Raw genomic sequence first — 21012 nt, 5'->3', positions numbered from 1 at the left:
TGAGTTGGGGATGGAACTCGGGACCTTATGCTTGCAAGGCAGGCAGCAGAAATCCCTGGCCCTTCTCTTTTTCTTTCTACTAGTACAACTAAAACTCCTTGATGAATACAGATGCCCTACCATTTCCACTTTTTTCCTTTGGGTTTTTGAAATGGTCTCACTGTGTAGCCCAGGCTAGCCTTGAACTTGAGCGACCCTCTGGCCTCCAGAGTTCTGGGATTTCAAGCATGTGCAATTATATCCAGCTGATTCTTTTCATTTTTTTATACAAGCAAGGGAGCTTAAGACATATTGGTAACTGCATTAGCGTGGCTGGTCAACTATAACGATGTAGTTCCAAACTATAGGCGTACTAAATAATTGATATTGCAGTAAATCAATATGAGGAATATTTACATTTTAATGGTACTGATTTTTCCAACCCCTGAACATGGTATATCTCTTCATTTATTTAGGTACTTTTAATTTCTCTAATGTTTTGTAGTTTTCAGTTTAGAGGTCTTGCATAACTTTGGTTCAATTTATTTCTATTTAATGCTTTTGATAATATTTAAAATACATTTATATTTTTAAATTTTATAGTTGCTTATTACTAATATCTAGAAATACAATTGGTTTTTGTACACTGTGTATCCTGATAGTTTACTGTTTATTTATTATTTTTTATAATTGTATTGTAGATTCCTTTGGATTTCTTTGTTAAATTGATGAATAGTAAGAATCTTCCCTTTCTGAGTGTTAGGGCTTTATTTCTTTTACTTATCTTACTGCACATGTCGGACCCTCATTAAAATGTTAAATATAAGTGCTGAGGGTAGACATTCTTGCTTTAGAGGGCAGAGGTCACGAGTAGGAACATCTCTGAGAATTCTGCAGTCTCCTAAGTGTGTTGAAATTGTGTTTGTATGTGCGTGCTCTGGTCCAAGTGACTAGATTAACTCATTTAACCTTCACATAAACCCCATGAGATAAATACTCACACTGGGGTCAGTAGGAGTCTTAGGGGGAAAATATTCATCATTTCACCATTAAAATGTGATGTTACTTGTAAGTTTTTCCATATATGCCGTATTTGATGGAGGAAATTGCCTTCTGTTTTACTATACTGCTTTTAAAAATAGTGAGTAGGTATTGACCTTTGCCAAGTGATTTACCTACACCTGTTTAAATGACTGACTTGTTTCATATACATGTGAAAAGAATATGTTTTTCAAGTACTGTACACCCTGATGATTTTTTGTGTGTCAACTTTAGTCGGTTACTAAGAAAGGAGAACTTCTCTCATGATTTCTGTTTCTCTCTCTGGCAGTTTTTTTCTTTCATGTATTTTGAAGCTCTCTTATCAGTTGCCTATAACTTCGGACTGTTAATTTTTCTAATGGAATGCCTGATTTTTTTTTAACATTTACCACCCTCCGTTATGTCCAATAGTCCTCCTAGGCTCGAAATCCACCTTTTCTGATAATGGAGCCCCACCAATTTTCTTTCTTTATAATGTCTCTTTACTCATTATTTTACCTTCCATTTTATGTGTTTTTATATTTAAAATGGGCTTCTATATTTAGGTCTTGCTTTTCTTCATGCGCTCTGTTAATCCCTGCCTTTTATTTGGAGTATTAGTCCACTTGTAGTCATTATAATTGTTGATTTGCTTGCATCTAAGTCTACCTTGTTGCTCTTTGTCTTGTGTGTTCTTTGTTTTATCATATGTTTCCTGTCTTATTTTGGTTAAATAGATTATTCAAAAACGTCTTTTTATTTCTTCAATTGGCTTTTTAGCTGTACTGCTGAGTTTTTAATTTTTGTTTTTGTTTCTGTTTTATTTCTAGCGGTTGCACTGGGGACTACAATGTGAAGCCTGAACTTTCCAGATTCTTCTTAGAATTAACATCCAACCGCTTCATGCAATACATAAGAACATAATGATACTGTGATTCTATTAACCTGCCCCCATGTTTTACTTAATTTTTGTTTTATTGCTGTCATTTATATTCCTCCTGTATGTTATAACATAATTCAGTGTTGCTATTTTTGCTTTTAACAGTCATTTTTAGAGAAATTAAGAAAAGTAAAAAAAAGAAAAAAAATGATTTCCTAAATCTACCCCCTTCTCATGCTCCTAATTTTGCATAGATCTGAATTTCCATTTTTTTACCTTTCTATTCAGCTTAAATAACTTTATTGTATTTTTGTAATGGGAATAGATCTGCTGGAAACAATTTTTCAACTATTATTACTAGAAACTTAACCCTCATAACTAGAAGTTATTTTCCCTGAAAACAGAATTCTAGTAGACACGTTAATTTTTTCTGCACTTTAAGTGTCATATCCTTTTCCTCTATAAATCCCAGTGACAAATCATATGTCATTCTTATTGCTCAAAGTATAGATTGTGTCTTTTTCTTCTGGCTCTTATTAATATTGTCTTTTAATTTTTCGCTTTCACCAGTTGGGCTGTGATGTTCCTGTTCATTTCTCTGAATCTATCCTGCCTGAGGTTCATTGAGCATTTTGCCTATGAGTTGAGATTTTTCCACCAAAGTAGGAAAAACTCAATTGTCACATCGGTGGTTGGAGGGATGGATGGAAGGGTACGGCAATAAAAGAGCAAAGGCTACATGCCGACGTTTTGAATGGAAGTTTCTCAGAAGTGGCCTCAGAACATTTCCACTCATTTCCTGGTGTCCAGGATGGAGTCAGATGTCTATGTTTAGCTGGAGCAGAGGCTGGCAAATGTAGGGATTATTTGTGCAACTGTGTGAGCAGACGTTCTTTAAGTGTGGGAAGGTGGGAGGTTGGCATCAGGAGAACATCCACCAATCAGTAAGACTCCCAGTAGGGGCCAGGGATGTAGCTCAGTGGTGCCGCTGCCTGCCTCGCAGCCACAAGGTCCTGAGTTCGATCCCTGGTACCATAAATACATACATACATACCTACATACTTCTAATAGATCCTGGAGCTCCTGTCTTCCTGTTCTTGGCCTCTCTGCTACTTCCCAGACATCCATTGTTACAGCAGAGCTAGGACTGAGGTCAGGCGGCCTGAGTTTACCTCCCATTTAGCTGTGTAACCTTGGGCACTTTACTTGACCTTTCAGTGCCTTCCTCTTACGAGGAGACAGTGGTTTTTACCTTGCAGGGTTTAAGTGAAGGTTAAATAGTTAATTTCATTAAACACTTGGAGCAGTGCCTGTGATCAACAAACACAATTTCCACAGTGTCCTTCTGAGCCCTTGCAGTGCATCCTCGGGGTGTACCTCCCTCCCCCTCTGCCAGCAGCTCTTGGGCCCAGCACCTCACCCCCACTCTGCAGCTTCACACAGTGGCCCCCATAACCGCTTATGGTTAGAGCACAGTGTATAGCTACCTCCTGATTCCAGAACGTGGACCTCTGAGAGAGGTCCGGGGACATGAGCAGAGGGACTCATGCAAATGCGAAATTCCATCATGTTCCAGAGATTGACTAAAAGGGCTAGCTTCCTCCCAGTTTTTCCTAGCCACACACTCTTAAGTATCCAGGCTGATCGAGATTTCTCACAGTCACTGCTTCAAGGAAGGAGCACTCAACCTTTACTATCATGTGCCATCGTCTTTAATCCTACATTGCATGAGTCTGTACCGTTTTGTAGGTAAGGAAATTAAAGCAAAAAATGATTCCTTACCTTGCCAAGGTCACACAGCTAGTAAGAAGTTCAGACTTGACTACTTCTTCTTTTTTGTCTTTGCATTTGTAGTGCATAACTTGGTTCTTGCTTCTCAGGCATTTAGGATGGCTGAAAATGATGTAAGTCACTTAGAAAATTATGTCCTATGAGTAAGAAGATAATGATGACTTAGGTGGTAGAAGGAAATGGAGGCTTTACTATCAAGGAAATGACATTCTAAAAAATGACTCAGCTCTTTTTCCTTTTCTTTCTCATGCCCATGAATGTTTCAGTTACCCTGCGTTCCAGCCTTGAACTTGCTTCTTACTGTGTTTTATTCCCAGTGGCAGCATCTGTACCTTTGAATTCGGTTCCCACTCAACTCCATCTTGTCTAATTTGCACCTCAGTCCTGAGCATCAGGTCTGTATCTTCAGTTCGCCCCTGAACAAAAGCCCCTCAGCTCAACACACACAATACTGAACTCATAAAACCCCCCTTGGAACATACCCCCATATTTTCATTGCCGTCAACAGCAATGCCATCCATTGTGTGGCAGTCTAAGAATCACATTATAATATTAGCTGCTCCTTATCAAACAATTACTATTGGACAGTCACTGTGCCATGTGCTTTACCTAAATTTTTTTTGCATTTAATGTCTATAAAAATATAAGTTTTAAACATTAATATCTCCATTCCACTGAATACTGAAGCCAAGGTCACTGAAGCCAGTGTCCATCAGATTAGTGGGCTGAAGTGATATTTAAATTCATTTCTTTTGGGCTCCAAACCTATGTTCTTTTACACAAAGAAACCACACATATGGGACCCATGGACATGTTTTATTTGCTAGAAAAATGGCTGATCAACACTTGAAAGAACAGATTCTAAAGAGAATATGGATTTCATATTCTTAATTCATAAGATCTCTCATCTGGCCTCATACTCCAAGTTAGCTGCTGGTGAGAGGTGGCCCTTTCTTTGGAAGGGATGTCCTCTCTCCTGGGTTCTGCAGTCCCTGCCATTACTGTAGGATTCTTACATGTCCTCAGCTACATTCTATACAACTCCTGCTGGCCTTTGAGGTTTTGACCCCTGTTATATTATCTTGGGGCTTCCTCTCCACTGGTCCCTAAATTGACAGCACTACTTACAAAATCATACTCCATTCTGTCTCACATTCTTTGTCCCTGTTATGGCTTAGATCTAGGAAGTCCCTCAAAACTCTCATGAGCTCAGAGACGGGATTTTGGAATAGGACTGGACCGTGGAAACACCACGGCTGACTTACTCTTAGGAGATGGGGTCTGGTCAGAAGAGGCGGGCCCCTGGGGGTATGACCTGGAAGGGCGTATTTCCCTTCTTAATCCTCTCTTCTCCTCCCTGGCCACCATCATGTAAGGAACCTTTCTCTGCTATGCCCCTCTGCCTTGCTGTTTCTGCTTTCGAGCCATAAGACCATAGGCTGTAACCATGAGCCAAAGTAAACCTCTCCTCCTTCAGCTTGTGTGTGTTGAGCTTTTGTCCCGGGAGCAAGGAAATGACTAAGTTGTCCCTATTACAAATCAGCTCTTACAACCTCTCATCCCCTGTTACTGCAGAAATCACCTGGTATCTTGCTTTTTGATTTGTTTTCCACATTGCCTGTAATTAGGGACATAAAGATGCAAACAGATGATGCCCACTAAGCTCAGAATGAAATATAAACTCTCTTAGTGTTATATATAAGACCATCTGTGATCTGGTCTCCAACCAGTACCCTCATCTCTGCTCACTATTCACAGTCCTCTTGGTTTTCTTGAAAAATGGGCTCTTCGTTCACCAAGACATAAATAGAACAGAACCAACTCCTGGCTGTGCTGAGACACTGTCACATTTTAATTGCTCAGTCATTCAATTCTGTTCTGTGTGTTACAGTAGAGAAACAGGAGTGAAAGCTTTGTATCCCAGATCTGCCATCTACTAGGTATGTAGACTCGAACAACTTGCTTCATGGTTTTGTGCTGCCATTTTTCTATCTATAAGGTGGGGCTGCTAAAGGTTCGCACATCCTGCTAGGTTTCAGTGAAATACTTCATGTAAGGACTTAGAACTACCCGGTGCATATCAGCCCCCCTTGGATGGTAGCTGTTGCTGTTGTTATTACCATTTTTTATCCCATTCATTCATGCAACATGGGGCTAAGAACTATTGTAGGAATTTTGATATGTCTTTTTAGAACCCATAAGGACTTTATGGAGAAAATAATTCCAGCCCATTTTCTAGGTGAAGCTGTAGGAGATTAGAGGCTGGGGTTGCCATGGTCGTCATTTGTTGATAGAGGGTAGATGCCAGATTCCAACGGTGGAGGCTTAACCCTTGATTCCTGTCTCTTTGTGCCCCTTGTTGGTATGGATTTGCCTGGGAAGCCATAACAAAGCACCCCAGACTGGGAGGCTTCACCAACAGAAATGTATTTCTCACAGTTCTTGAAGGCTGGGAATTCAGGATGAGGCTGTCAGCAGGGCTGTCCTTCGTGGCCTGTAGGCACCAGCCTCTTGCTTTTTCCTCTGTGCACTTGGTGCTCTGGGTTCCTCTCCGCACCCTAATCTCATTTGCTTATCAAGACATCAGTCAGATCTCCTTAGGGTCCACCCTAAGCCTCATTTTAACTTCCCATGTTTTAAAAGACTTTATCTCAGAACAGCAGTATTTTGAGGTATTGGGAGCTAGACCCTCAAAATATGAATGTTAGAGAAACGCAGTCAAGCCCTGACATTGTGAATTTGATACTTAGACATCAAAATGGACTCCATTGAGAGCTATATTCAACACTCTTACTGGATTCTAATAGTTCTCAGTACTTTTTCATCTTTATGCTCTTGACTTAGACATAAGGTTTTGTTTCTGAATTTTCTTATCTCTGACTCCCCATACATAATTGCTCAGTCTGGTTTTAATTCATCTTAACCTTGGACTGTTTTCAGGGACCTAGGTCCTGTGATCATTCCTCTGCTGTATTTTCACCTCAAGGGCTCCTATCACCTTCACAGCTATTAGTTCAGTTCAACTGCAGAAAAATAATCTAAATATCCTTTTGAATTTGATCTCTGTTTCTGAATGTTAAAATTTAGAATGTCCTTATTCTCCTTGAGCTGTTAACAGGTAAACTTACACCTGGACTTGGGTGTGGATTTTATTACAGCTGAAAGTTCTTGTAAAGATGTTCAGTTCACAGAGGCTAACATGGAAGTCCATACCACTCTCTTTAGAGACATATATTGCATTTAAATTTTGATTGATATTTATTAATGACATATTAATACGATTAATTCCATTTTATTGAGGCTCAGTCTGATATTAGAACACATGATGTACATGGTATATGTTGATCAAACCAGAGGAATGAGACTTCCTATCTTCTTATCATTCCTTTGTGCGTGAAATTACCCTCGTTTGGATATTCAGGAAATGTGTAATAGATAATAGTGAACATAGACATCCCACTGTGCTGCTGAACACCAGGACTTCTCTGTAACTGGGTTGTGGTATTCTTTATACAAGCTCACTTAATTCTCCCCCCAGCCTACCCAGCCTCTGGTCAGAACTGTTCTACATCCGATTCAGCTATTTTTAGCTTCCATGTAGGAGACAGAACATGCAGTATTTGTCTTTCTGTGTTTGATTCATTTCACTGAATGCATTGTCCTCCAGTTCCGTCCATTTTGCTGCAAATGATGGGCTCCATCCTGCCTGGCTCAGCACCGTTCCATCGTGCCATCTTCTGCATTTTCTCTATCCATCCATCTCTTCATGGCACCTAGGTTGAGTACCTATCTTCGCAATTGTGAATGGCATTACAGTAAACACAGAATTTCAAGCCCCTCTTCAGCACGCTGAACTAACTTCCTTTGGCTATATACCCAGACATGGAATGGTTGGGTCATAGGGTAGGATCACTTTCTTTTTATTGTTAAGGTTTTGAATTCCTTATAAATTCTGGATGATAATCTTTTGTGAGGTGATAATTGGCAAATGTTTTCTACTATTCTATAGATTGTCTATTGCTTCTTTTGCTATGCAGAAGCTTTTTAGTTTTATGTAATCTCGTTTGTCTCTTTCTCTCTCTCTTTTTTTTGGTACCAGGGATCAAACTCAGGCCTTATGCTTGCAAGGCAGTCGGAGGAGCCACTGAACTAAATCCCCGGCCCTTGTTTTTCTCTTTTTGCTTTTGTTTCTTGTGCTTTTGAGGTCATATCCAAAAATTCATTGTTTTTACTGATATCTTGAAATGTTTTCCCTATATTACCTTTGAGTAGTTTTAGAGTTTCTCATCTTACATTTAGGTGTTTGATTTATTTTGAACTGATTTTTGTACAGGGTGAAAGAAAGGACTGAGTTTCAGTCTTTTGTGTACAAATATTCCATTTTTCTCTGCACTATTGGTTAAGTAGGCTGTCTTTTCTCCACTGTGTGTTTTTAGCACCTTTGTTAGACTCAGTTGGCTGTAATTGTATGAGTTTATTTTGGGAGTCTTTGTTCTGTGGGATTATGTATTGGTTTTTATGCATGTGGTATGCTGTTATGGTTACTATAGCTCTGTAGGTGTCTTAAAATTAGGAATTGTGATGCCTCCGGCTTTGTTCTTTAGGTTCCAGATTGTTTTGATTGTCTGGAAATTTTTGTATTTTCATATACATTTTAGACATTTTTTTCTTAGTTCTATGAAGACAGTTACTGCTATTTTGATGGCCATAGCATTGAGTCTGTGTATCATTTTAGGTTGTATGAGCATTTTAACAATATTAATTCTTCCAATTCATGAATGTGGGAGATTTTTCCTTTGTGTGTGTGTGTCTTCTTCAGTTTTTCTCATTGATGTTTTATAATTTTCCATCACAGAGCTCTTTCTGTTCCCGGGTTAAATTTATCCTAGCTTTATTTCTTTATTTTTGTCAGGGTAGCTATTGTGGATGGGATTGTTTTCATGCTTGCTTTCTTAGCAAGTTTGTTATTGCTGCATAAAATGCTACTGGCTTTTGTGTGTTGATTTGTATCCTGCAACTTTGCTGAATCTATCAGTTCTAATAGTCCAGTGCAAAATCCACATCCCTCCTTTTTTCCCTCAATTTATGAGATAAAAATCTCGAGACTTTCTCTGAGTGCAAGTTGTGAGTTGACTTGGTCAATTCATTTCCAAAGCTTATTTTTTCAGATTAAGAGAAAGAGATTTAATTATTTTTGTCACACTCATGTGCAAATTGGACTTTTTATGTCTCAGAGGGCTATACTCCATTTTCTAAATGCAGGTAAAAATAACTGATTCTGTTTCATTCTAAAATTAAGAGATTTGAAATATTCAGTCCTGTTTTTAAAAAGTGACAGGTAGTGATGGTCGTAACGTACAGTGCTGTCATGTGCAGAAGCATTTAAATACTTCTTTTCAATTAGAGAGAAATGGAACACATCTCATGAAGCATGTGGTTATACCCACTCTGAGCTGCCAAGAGTCTCTTTGGAGAATTCAAGTACTATTGAAACTGGCTGTATGTTACATTTAAGTATAATTTCTAAAATTTAAAAGCTACCAGGAACTTTATAAAATGTTGAATGTTGCTGGAATTTTTTGGATTCTTCCATTTATACATGGAGTGATATCAAATTGATTATGGTAAGTTACGAATGGTGCTTCAGATGATTAAATCTGGGCACTGTTTTCGCTTGTTTTTTATACTTGCTATCTCCTTAACCGTACCTATAAAATTGTCAGTCTTGTTAAGGAGCTCTGTGTGAAGATTAGTAAACAGAAACTTAAGTGAAGGGAAGAAAAGTGAAGTGGAATATCAAAATACAAAGTGTACATGAGTAAAATTATTTAACTTTTCTATCTAAAATTGAAGTAATCTTCATTTGATTTTCCAAGTACTCTTTAAGTGTTGAAGAGAGTATAGACTTTACCAAAACATTGTAAAATGCACATATCTACATATATGTTTAAATATACTTATACTTTAATTTAAGAAATACTGAATCAGACACTCAGAATAAAAATCACAATATACATAATAAAATACAATAAAAATTAAAACAATAAAAATCACCTACACAAAAACCACATGTAAGATTTAAGAATTTAGCTGCTTATAATTTTACATAATATAAAATGATTCATTCCAGGTGTACCATTTCTATAGCATGCACTTCGTCCTTTCAAGGTCTACAATTTGATGTTTTTTAGTAAATATTTAGACTCCTGTGACCATCATCACAGTCCGACTTTGGAACATTTCCTTCCACCCCATCAGCTGCTCCTGTCTGTCGCACTCACTTGACCTTTCTTTCCACCCACGGGCGACTTCTCACCCGTTTTGTGTATGTTCAGGTTTTCTTCCCCAGACTTTTCTTACAAGTGGAATTGTACAGTATGCAGTGTGTGTGTGTGTGTGTGTGTGTGTCTGGCTTCTCTCCTAGCACAATACTTTGAGATGCTTTGTGTTGTAGCAGGTGTCGGTGCTTTCTATTCACACACAATATTTTCATTTATCCATTACAAGAACCAATTTTAAATATATATATACATTTATATTGAGGAAACTGAGAAGAGAGCAAAGGCATAAGGATAGAAGAGTTATTATTTCCACTTTTATATGGTTTTAATTTTTAAATTTCAAAATATATCTTATAAACAAAATAATGAATATAAAATAAGAGCAAAAAGCCCTCTACTGACCTAAATCCCATATTCTTTTACATAATTGCCATCAATTTATTTTTTGCATCTGTTTAGATTATATATTTGCACATGTACATATAAATGTTTACCTGCACACACACACACATCTAAACTGTCATACATTTTATGATTTAAAAAAATGGAATCATAAGGCTTAATATCTTAGCATATGCTTACCAACACTGAGAAAAACATTCTTACTGACCTTGTTGAGTTTTGACATCTCTGAAAACTATGGTAGATTAATTTATCTATCTTTTTGCAATGGAGAAAAGTTAAGATTGGTGGGCCACTCTCTTCACAACTATTTTAGCAAATGTCTTAATGTTTTAAAGCCCCTCTCTGTCTTCTTCCAGGATACTTTGGATCTGCTTGCGAGGAGAAGGTGGACCCCTGTGCCTCGTCACCGTGCCAGAACAATGGCACCTGCTACGTGGATGGAGTGCATTTCACCTGCAGCTGCAGCCCGGGCTTCACGGGGCCCACCTGTGCCGACCTCGTGGACTTCTGTGCTCTCAGCCCGTGTGCTCATGGCACTTGCCGCAGCGTGGGCACCAGCTACAAATGCCTCTGTGACCCAGGTCAGTACTGCCTGGAGACTGCGTGCTTTTCTTCCTCCAGTCTCAAATGACTGCTCGTTTTTCTTTTGCATCTGGGCAAATGTCAGTGCACAGGGTGTGGTATACTTGTAGAGAATGAATTCCACTTGTTTGTAATGCACTTTATCTTTAGAATTACTCTTTGAAGGGCTTAAAAATACCTTTTCCCTTTTACATGAGCAGTCCATATTCATGGTAGAAAAATTTGAAAATACAAAATGGCAAAACGGAGAGAATCACAACAGGCTCAATCTTATAACAGGGTAATTATTTTTAGCAATTTTCTATAGGTCATTCAGAGTGTATGCTGTGTGGAATCTTTTACTGTTGTGTGCTTAAGTTAATGCAATAGCCTTTTCCATTTTAATGTACATGAAAAGCACAATGCATTTCATTTATAATTGTGTCATCTATTAAAATCCTTACTTTGGGCACAATATGTTACTCTCCTGACTTCCTGTATAAACATTCAAGAGCTCCATCATTTATTTTCCAGATGTCTGCTGCATTCATAATACTGATTTTTAATTATGGAACTTTTGCTACCCAGAAATCAGTGTGATTACTAGTAACAGTTTGTGTCTTCCTAGTATGTTGGTGCACAGAAAGCCCCTTTGTTCCTCTCATTTATTTTCCGCCCACATCTCCATCCTTGCAAGGGATGGCTGTTTAGGACGCTTCCCAGCACAGGTGCCCACACATGGCCACAAGTCGGCGGCAGGGCTGGCCAGTATCTAGTTTTGCTTGACCCCTGGCTCTCCATCAAACCATCTTACCTAGCACACTTCTGAGGCTCAGCTTCTGAGTACCCAGAGTAACCCACAACATCACCTTCGTAATCTTTACAACATTATATAGCTGTGCACTGAAAATGGTGTTTTGGTCCATAACAGACCACAGTGATCCCACAAGAATATTCAGGCCCTCGACCTCCTAGCTGTTTAGCTTGTGCAAAACATGCTACAATATTTGTACAACCACAAAATCTCCCAACAATGCACAGGTTGTATCTCCATCCTTAAGAGTCATGTGACTGTATTAATTATTCTGGTAGATGTCTCTTTCTCTCCCTCCAAGGTGGGAGAAAATGTGTTATTAAAATGGCTTTGTATTGACAAATAACTCTAAGCCACCACTGAGTGACCAATCATCTTTCTGGGTTCTGAGCTGGAAGCATCACAGCTCCACTTCTTTCAGGACCAAATTTATGCTGCAGCTTGAAATGCCTCTGGGGTTTCAGTCCCATACCTGTCACCACAGCCCAAGTCATGGGCTGAGCTTAGATTCCAGCTCAAGTGCTCCTGGTGGTTGTGGCCTCAGTGCCTGGCTCAGAATGTCCAAAGGGCTCATCTCAGACACACCAATCAGTGAAAGGAGTTAGCGGGAAATACAAGTAAGCATTTGAAGCATGTTGAAAAGCCTTTTTCACATAGACTCTTAATTCTCTGATTTTCTAAGCAATTGATACTTTGCCAAGTTTCTCTCTCCTTTCTTGTCTGAAATACAGAGGAGAGGCTGTTTAAGCTGCTTAGTAATATCGTTAGGATTCTCCAGAGAGAGGGGGTGGGAGGAGAAGGGAAGAGGGAAAGGGAGGCGGAGGGAGAGGGAGTGAGAAAGAGGTGGGTGGGGGGATTTTTAAGTAACTGGCTTGTGCAGTTGGAGGGACTGGCAAGTCCACCTTCCATGGGGGAAGCTGGCAGGCTGGGAACACAGGCAGGGTTTCTGTGTTGCATATTGAGGCTAAATTCCTTCTTTGCAAAACCTCAGCCCTTTTCTCCGATGGTCTTCAAGGGATTGGATGAAGCCCATCCCTCTGCAGCCCTCTGCTGCGCTGAAAGTCTGCAGATTTAAATGTTAATCTCATCTAAAAAAATACCCTCATGGCAACATTTACACTAGTATATGAGCAAATATCTGGGTTCTGTAGCCGGGCCACGTTGACTCATGAAAGTCACTTTCACAGTAACACTTTTGGTTTCCTCACTGTGCTTAGAGTGAAGACAGTTCTTCAAGTCTGTGATTGTCATGAGGGCACTTTTCTGGGTTTGCACCACCTTCTTCTGCCTCGTGGGGGTAGGAGTAGCTGTCCCAAAGGGCCCCATTTTTGTCTGCCTGGATGTTGGTGAAGGAGGCAGCTCAGGGCTCTGCCCTTCCCTGCTGGGAACACAGATAGCCAGGACAGTTTTGTGTTTGCTAAGCAAGCCCTGATTGAGCTAGGTCTCACTTGTGACTCAGGAGCTTGCTGTTCTGACCCTCTCTTCAAGATGTCACAACCTGTGAAGTCATTGCCTTCAGTAGGAGTTGGAAGCGAAATCTTCCATTGGGAGCCCCCACCCCCCATGCTCCATGACCCGACTCCTGGGAGTTCTGTTTCCCCTCTGAAGCCCCACCAAGAAGAAGCAAATAGTACAAGCTGAGAAAACAGCTTCATTTTCTCCACCCCTTCTTCTCTGACTGCTTTTCTTAACTGTGTCAAAAATTCCCTTCTGCTTAATTGGTTTATTTTTAAAGCTTTAAGTTGAGTGAAATTATTTAAAGGTAAATGTTGCTTCTTAACAATACCAAGTAGAGTTTCTCAACATGTGTGCAGGTGCTTACATGATCCTAAGTACAAAAATATATTTCTCAGTATTTCTCTTGCCGCTCCAGGAGAGGTAGCTGATGGTGGTAGAAGGGACATGTATAAGTTCATGACATCCCTGCATACTGACTGTGACAGTAGGAGATTGACAGGGCTCTCTGGGAACTTAGGTTCTTCCTCTGTTGGAAAACAGAGAGGTTTGTGTTTTGAGGACATTCAATGAGAGGCATGTAGCCCCACTCCTGGCATGGAGTAGTAAAAGCTATTCACTCTCCTTTCTTTCCATCCACAGAGATTCCAGCCACATTCTTCAAGCCACAACGTGGTGAAATAGCCCCTCTTAAGTTCCACCTTTCTCTCCCTCTGCCCTCTGTTTTCCTTAGTGATCACCTGTGGTCCCCAGGCAGCTGTGACAAACCTGAAGAAACCCACATCCAGTCCTCCATCCCGTCCTTCAGTCCTTCACTGGCTAGGCAGTCTCTGGGGGGAGCCTTAGGGCTCTGCCTGGGCTGGATTTTCCTATTTGGAAGATGGTAGCATCGCTTTCAGAGAGGATGTTTCCTCAGAGCACTGGGTGACACTGTATGAAATGAAAAAGGAATTTAACATCTGGCAAGAATTTACATTTTAAGAAGTGAACATGACAAGTCTGTGAATGTGAAATTTCTCATCTTAATCTTTTGGAGCATGTAATTGCTTTACCACTAGTTTCCCATAATAGGAGAATCTTGTGAGAATGGGTGAAATTGGGTATGTAGCAGCAAAGCAGTGAGCCTGATTGTCCTTATAGACGGCAAATGGGTGACATTTTATACTGACAACAGATTGAAATCCTGTCAGGTTGACAATTAGAGCCCATCTGAAAAAATGCCATTTTGATTACTGCAAATCAAATTTGTCAGGTGCTTTATTTTCAAGTTTAATTTTTAGTTTATCCAACCAAGGATTTCTAATGGGGTTTTAATATCAAATACTAAAATGTCAGCACTGAGTGACCACTGAAATGTTGTCTCCTGGTGACATTGTTGAGTGATAGGCCTTCTATTTAAGAAAATTGGAAATTGAAGTGTCTTAAAGACCAGAAGAGCTGCAGGCATGAGGAGGTGGCACTTGTCAGGGGTCACCCCACTGCCCTTGCAGGGGGTCACTGGTAGTTATGTGTTTTCATTCAGTGCTGGCATCTGGAGATGGCCATTTGGAGAATAAATGCTGTAGATGACCAATACTTAAAGCAACTTCTTTAAAGGTATGTGGTTTGCCTGAGCTCACTGATCTTGGCCCTGACTCATGCACTTGAGTTACTACTCTAAATTTACTTGTTAATTAAACCAGCTCAACCATTAAGAATGAGCCTTAAATAATACTGTTTAAGGTAGCTATGATATAAAGTGCCACAATAGTTTTGTGTGGAGATATGTGTTGATTTTTATTTTCTTGAAAAAACTCTTTGGTGCTGATCAGTTCAGCTGCATGTGGGCTCTAAGACAAGACCTGGGACAGTCACTAACCACCTTCATCTGCTGATTTTTTTCCATGGTAATTAAATTCCTCATCTGGTTATACAAGACACTGCAAAATAAGGGAATTTAGGTTTCCCTCAAATGAAATATTTTTGTTTCTTTGCTAATTGCTTCCCCCCCTTTCCTAAAGGAAATTATATTTATAGGAATTTCAGATGCTGCTTTTTTTTCTATTTTCTACATTTGTCTTACTTGTGGGCTGCATTTCTGGTCTATGTGGCCCATAAGACACAGTTGGTATTGCTTCCTACTGCTATACTTAGGCCTGGTAATGTCAGTACTCATGACAGAGTCTGCTGAAAACAGAATTAAAGATAAAACTTGATAGTATTTTCGTAGCAGTTGAACAGGATAAAGAAATTACTACACCTAAGAAGATAGGAAGACATGCAGTCCTCTCTAATGAATGCCTAGATGCACTTAGATTCTTGGAAGAGTATGGTGGACAGTCTACCTCTTTTATAAACCAGCTGGTTCAACAGGATGAAGACAGTTTTTTTGTTTGATGTGTTTAGGGATTTTTGATCTGCAAATCACTTTGCTCTTGCGAGCTGTACAGATTATATTATCTCCATTCCCCCTATCTTAATTCTGTTGTCTTTATCATTTTTTATACTCCCAAATATAATACCAGCCTCCTCTATCTAGATCACAGATGGAAATCCTGTGTGCCTATATCAGGGGAGGCTGATTTCACTCACCATAATATGCACTCTGCTTAAGAAAGTTTAAATCTCTGTGTGGGTACCATTATGACACTAGGAACTGAATGAGAACAAAAGATCCACAGGCATCAGAAGCCTGTTTGACATTTACAACTAGACCTTGACACTCTTAGGGGCTAGTCTTATTCTCACAGGTGGGTCACGGTGCCTTCTGTTGGGCAGAAGGGCTCACTAGGCTGTCATTATAAGTAAACACTGGAGACTGTGATGATGTGAAATAAAACAAGATCACTTAATATTTCCCTCTAAGAAGAGCACCATGCAATATATAAAATGCTAAACATTCCTTTCTTGCTTAGTTTTTTGTGTCCAATGAATTGACAATTACAGCTGTAGCCTTGCTTTACCCTACCCTGTCTGTAGATAAGAGGTATTGAAATACTCAAACACATAATTTGCTCTAGCACGAATGCTCCTTATCACAAATCACCCAACCAGAGTTCCACTCCTACATTAAATTCTGACTTCTTCAGGATTCACTGCCTTGTTCTCATGGTATGCACTCTCCTCTTCTACAATGAAAAAAAACCCAAGGTAGTTAACTGCAGCTGTGTCCCTGCGGACCTTCAGTTAGAAGGCATAGGCAAAACCTATAAAACTGTTCAAAACATGAGGTTGGCCCTTGAGTGAATTAAATATGAATTCTCGTATCAGCAGTTCAATCTGAATTTTGAATGCGTGGTTTATTGATACTCACTTGGCTATAGGATAAGATGCATCAGATTCAGGAATAAGTAGTAAGGGTGAAAAGACTGAGGATCAGATAGAGCAAGGATGAAATAGACTAAGGAAGAACGTGGATGCAAAGGACTTGGATATTGAGGTCTTGGGGATATTTTGCTTTAGAAGGTGGATGTGAACCGACAGGTTTTATGTCGATGATTCTCATAGCTTGCGTATATCATGCAGTCAAAAAGAGACTAGAAGATAGGAGATCCTCTGGCAGGGAATGTTTATGTGAAAAGGGAAGTCGCAAGAGTTTAGCTGTCAGTTGAATACAGGAAGCAAAGTTGAAAATGGAGTCAAAGAACCTCTAAGGATCGGGTAACTCGGAGAACAGTGGAAATACACAGAAGGAGCCTTTTTAGGCTGTGCGGTGTGGCAGATGGAGGTGGGGGCTCCGTCCCATAGTATTTTCTGAGGTGGAGCTTAGGAAGGAGCCTGAAACCACAAGTATGGAGTTTCCATTGTATGGACATTAGAGAAAGTCATGAGAATTGTTAAGATGGCTGAGAATGAGGTATAAAAGAGAAAGGCAAACGGTGGAGGAGAGTGTTGGAGAGTTCTTGCATTGAATTGGGAGGTAGAAACAGCAGCTATTTCCAGGCTGCTTTTTGACCCCACTTTAAATGCTAATCCATATGCATGAAAGTATTAATAAAATGACCTTTGTTTATAAGGGAACTCCCTCTCCAGCACTCCCTGACTCCCCCACAAAATTAAAATCCTTCAGAACTCATTTGTGGCTGAACTAACACTGAACAGTATGAGGTAGGAGCTAGCGTAATCCGTGGGCACAGCAGCTGTCACTCTACACCTTTTTACCTGGACGACAGTAGGGAGTGACTTGGGCTTGTTGGAAGGTGGTCATGCCTCGGATGCCACCCACACACTCCAGAGCCTTGTCATCAAGCCTGTGGCCCTGGAGGTCAGGAAGGACTTAATAAAACCACAAGGTATGATTGAAAATATAGCGAATATGTCATTATCAAAATTTTATTGTAGTAAAAGACACATTTCCGTTAATCCCCCTCAAAATACACCCCACTTCTAACACCGTCATCCTTGCTACTTTGTGAAGCACTTCTGGAAATCCTTCTTCCTGTCTGTACTTGCGCTCTTGTGGCTGCTTTGATGCCCTGAATCCATTAAAACTGTTCACCTTTGATGGTCCTTTGGCCTTGGGAAAGGGCTAGAAATTGCACAGTGACCGGTCCAGTGAATTAGGCGGATAAAGACACACTGTAATGTTTTCACAAGCCTGCCTTTCCTCTGAGTGACACCTGCAGCAACGTGTACTGTGTTTTTGATGACACTTCACAAAGACCCTCATGAAAGAGGACTTTTAGAGCTGCTTCAGAAAGTGGCAAGAACGATGCGATAGGTATATTCGACGTGAGGGGGATTATTATCAGTGTGCCTTTTACTGTAGTGTTTTTGTTTGAACATTCACTGTATGTTTTGTCACACCTTGTATTTTGTGACTAAGGCACCAACTCTTTTATAAATTTATTTCTTCCTAGTGCACGTTTGCAGTACACAGTGATCACATGTCTTGTGGAGATTTGCTACACATACTCAACACAGCTTGATTCGTTTGTCTCCTCCTGCCTTCCCGTCCCTCCCTGTTCCCTCCGACTCTTACTTCTCTTCCCATTTACAAATGTTCTATTTCCATCTTCCCCCCTTCAATTCTTTTTTTTTTCATCCCATTTTCTTTCCTTTCCTCCCCGCTCCATCTCTTGTTCCCCTTCCCATTTGAAAACGATCTCCCTCTTTCCTAGGATCTGTTTTTTTATTTTGCTCTTTATTTCTCATACTAGGGAAACCATGGGATATTTGAGCTTGTGTGTGTGGTATATGTGCTGCCGAAGCGAGCACTGAGCTTATGCATCTGATTTATTTAATTTGATATTATGATCTCCAGGCTCATCTATTTCCCTACAAGGGCCTCAAGTTTATCCTTACTCATTTTTTTTTTCCTGTGGTTGGAAGTTTCTTTTACAGTCAGGTCATTATTGTGTTTTGGCTGTTGAGAACGTCTGAGGATTTAGAGTTAGAATTGAAACCCTTCTTGCTTTGTGTCTGTTGCTCGGTGTGATGAATGGTGCCTGGGCTTGCCATCTAGGAGAGCCAAACTGGGCCGAGGACTTAGCTCAGTGGCACTGCACCTGCCTCACCTGCAAGGTCATGAGTTCGATCCCTAGTACCAAAAAGTAAAGAAATAAACAGAAGAGCCAAACTGAAGACCCAGTTCCACCTCCAAACAGTTGTGCAGTTGGATTCTGCTACCATTGCTTTGCTCTTCCATAAAAGTGTGTTGGGGGCAATTGGATTGTGAAGCTCAAATGAAATGATGCATACAGAGATCCACTCTGAAATCCACAAGTGAGGGGGCAGGAGTCCAAATGTCAGATTCTTCTTCCTAGGAAAGACTGTTACGGAAGCTATTAAGTCAGGGCGCTGATTTTCTTCATTATGAGGTTCAAGATTGGAGTTACCCTACACATGGGATCAATTTTCATTACTCTTGAGTAATGGGTACACATGATTGTTGGCTGCCTTGATCATGGCCCTTTGTGACTATAGTGATAATTTATTAAGCAGCAGGGGCCAAGCAAAATTCTAACTGCAAAGGTTGTTTGACTCACTATAGTCTTTTTATGTGTGTGTTTGTGTTACTTGCACTGTACTGAGGATTGATTCAAGGCCTCACACATGTCAGGCAAGTGCTCTACCACTGAGCTACGTCTCCAGACTTTACCATAGTCCTTTTGAAGTGGGACCCATGGGTTGTGACCATTTCTATACCTGTGACTCAGAGTTGGTTAAGGGTGAAGCCAGGATTTGAAGCCAGGCAGTGAGATTCAGAGCCTCTGTTGCCTCAGAATAAGTAGGAAATGGGGTCAAACTGTGACCTTGATGCACTAAGCATAGTAAATGAAAGAGTGGAAGTTTTAACTAGACTTTCTAAGTGGTAGTTTTATTAATGGTTACCTGAAATTAGCACATTAAATTAAGATGCATTGGTCACACAGATCCAGCTCTGTTGATGAGCTTGTTTTGGCTGACTTTTATTTGAGTAGTTTCCATCTCTGAGAATATACAACATCTAAACTGTGTCAAACACCTGACACATAATTTCTTTTACTTACTCCAGGGTTACAGTATCTCTATGCTTTTATTTATAGATAAGCAAACTGAGGCATTGAGGGTTAAATCGCAAGTAGAGGTGACTGTATTAGTCTTGCCTATTGCTGGGGCAGAGTACCTGACACCTACAATGTAAAAGAAGGGGGGTTTATTTTGGCTCATGGTTTCAGAGGATTTAGTACATGGTTGACTAGTTCCAAGGTAGAAACAGGCTGGCAGAAGGCCATGGTAGGGAACAGCTCAACCTATAAACTCTTGGGCAGATGGATCCATTGATGAGTATTATTCCCCTGTGATGTAAATCAGCCTCCCAAAACAGCAGACTTTTGGGAGATATTTTACATGTTAACCATTAACAGTGACACATTCCCCCATTTTTAACCTAGATTGTTCTAACATGAAGCACCTGCTCTTGATCAGTAGGCTAGCTTTCTTAGAAGCCTGGTTGTGCTCCCCAAGTTAGATGGCCTCTCACTTAGGTTAAGCCAATCACAAAACAGACTTCCAGACTCCCCTCTCTCAGCACTGCTCCTTCACTCATGGACAACAGGCTTGAAAGGAGACCTTGACTGGAATTCAGTGAGTAACTCCACCAACAGACAAAAACTTCCCACTTTCCAGCCCAGAGGGGTACAACTCTAACATCCAAAGGAAATGAACTGCTTGTGAGTAGATAGGTCTCTTCTATTTCTTGTTTCACTCTGAAGATCTAGCAATCTGCTGCTTTGAAATGGATGCTGAGGACCACCTGTGATGGGAGCTTGTGATTTCATTTGACCTCCTGTCTGCTGAATGCACCTAAAGAGGCTGCTCTTCCTGTGACTCGAAGGAGAAATGTGGACAGGGCCACATGACAGGTGTGCTCCCCTTTGCCTAGGTAGTTTCTCTTGATTGGCATCTCTCACTTCTGGGGTCTTCTAGTGCCTACTAGGAATTTTCTCTTAGCCTCTGAATCCCCGAAAGCCTTCTGCACTGATTATTGTATACCATGGACTACTTTGATGTTGTTGCTTTTCACCTGGTTTTGGAAATGGCGTAGTCTCAGAAATGTTTTTCTCTCTTTATATTCGACTTCTGTTATTTTTAGTTCTCTGCCTCGAGTTCACTTTGATGTCCTGTACTTTCAGTAGTGCTCTTTCCCAGAAGGTTGGATCAGTAGCAGTGATTCCCATCAGTGTTGGTACCCAAAGGTCTGCTGGGCCTCAGAACCTCGGGACTGGAAGCTCTATAGCAATGTCCATTATTGGTGCTGTCTGAGACACATTGTGGTTGACAGTAGCCTGCATCCTGAGTTCCAATTAGATAACCCATAGGGAGGTTTGTCTGCATGTCTTTTTTTTTTTTTTTTTTTTTTTTTT

The 21012-nt window shown here is 40.3% G+C and overlaps 1 protein-coding gene across 1 annotated transcript in view; it reads left to right on the top strand.

The window, feature by feature from the left end:
* Positions 1-21012, top strand: part of Dner (delta/notch like EGF repeat containing) — a 195230-nt gene that overhangs the window by 113722 nt on the left and 60496 nt on the right. The window contains exon 7 of the mRNA XM_010608136.3: positions 10713-10937. Coding sequence (XP_010606438.2) covers positions 10713-10937 — 225 coding nt within the window. The remainder of the gene's footprint in view (positions 1-10712; positions 10938-21012) is intronic.

This window comes from Fukomys damarensis, unplaced genomic scaffold (assembly GCF_012274545.1).
Source record: "Fukomys damarensis isolate Sample0158 unplaced genomic scaffold, DMR_v1.0_HiC HiC_scaffold_16, whole genome shotgun sequence".
NCBI classification, from domain to species: Eukaryota; Metazoa; Chordata; class Mammalia; order Rodentia; family Bathyergidae; genus Fukomys; species Fukomys damarensis.
The sequence above is the reverse complement of the archived record's forward strand: the minus strand, read 5'-3'. Positions and strand labels throughout refer to the sequence as shown.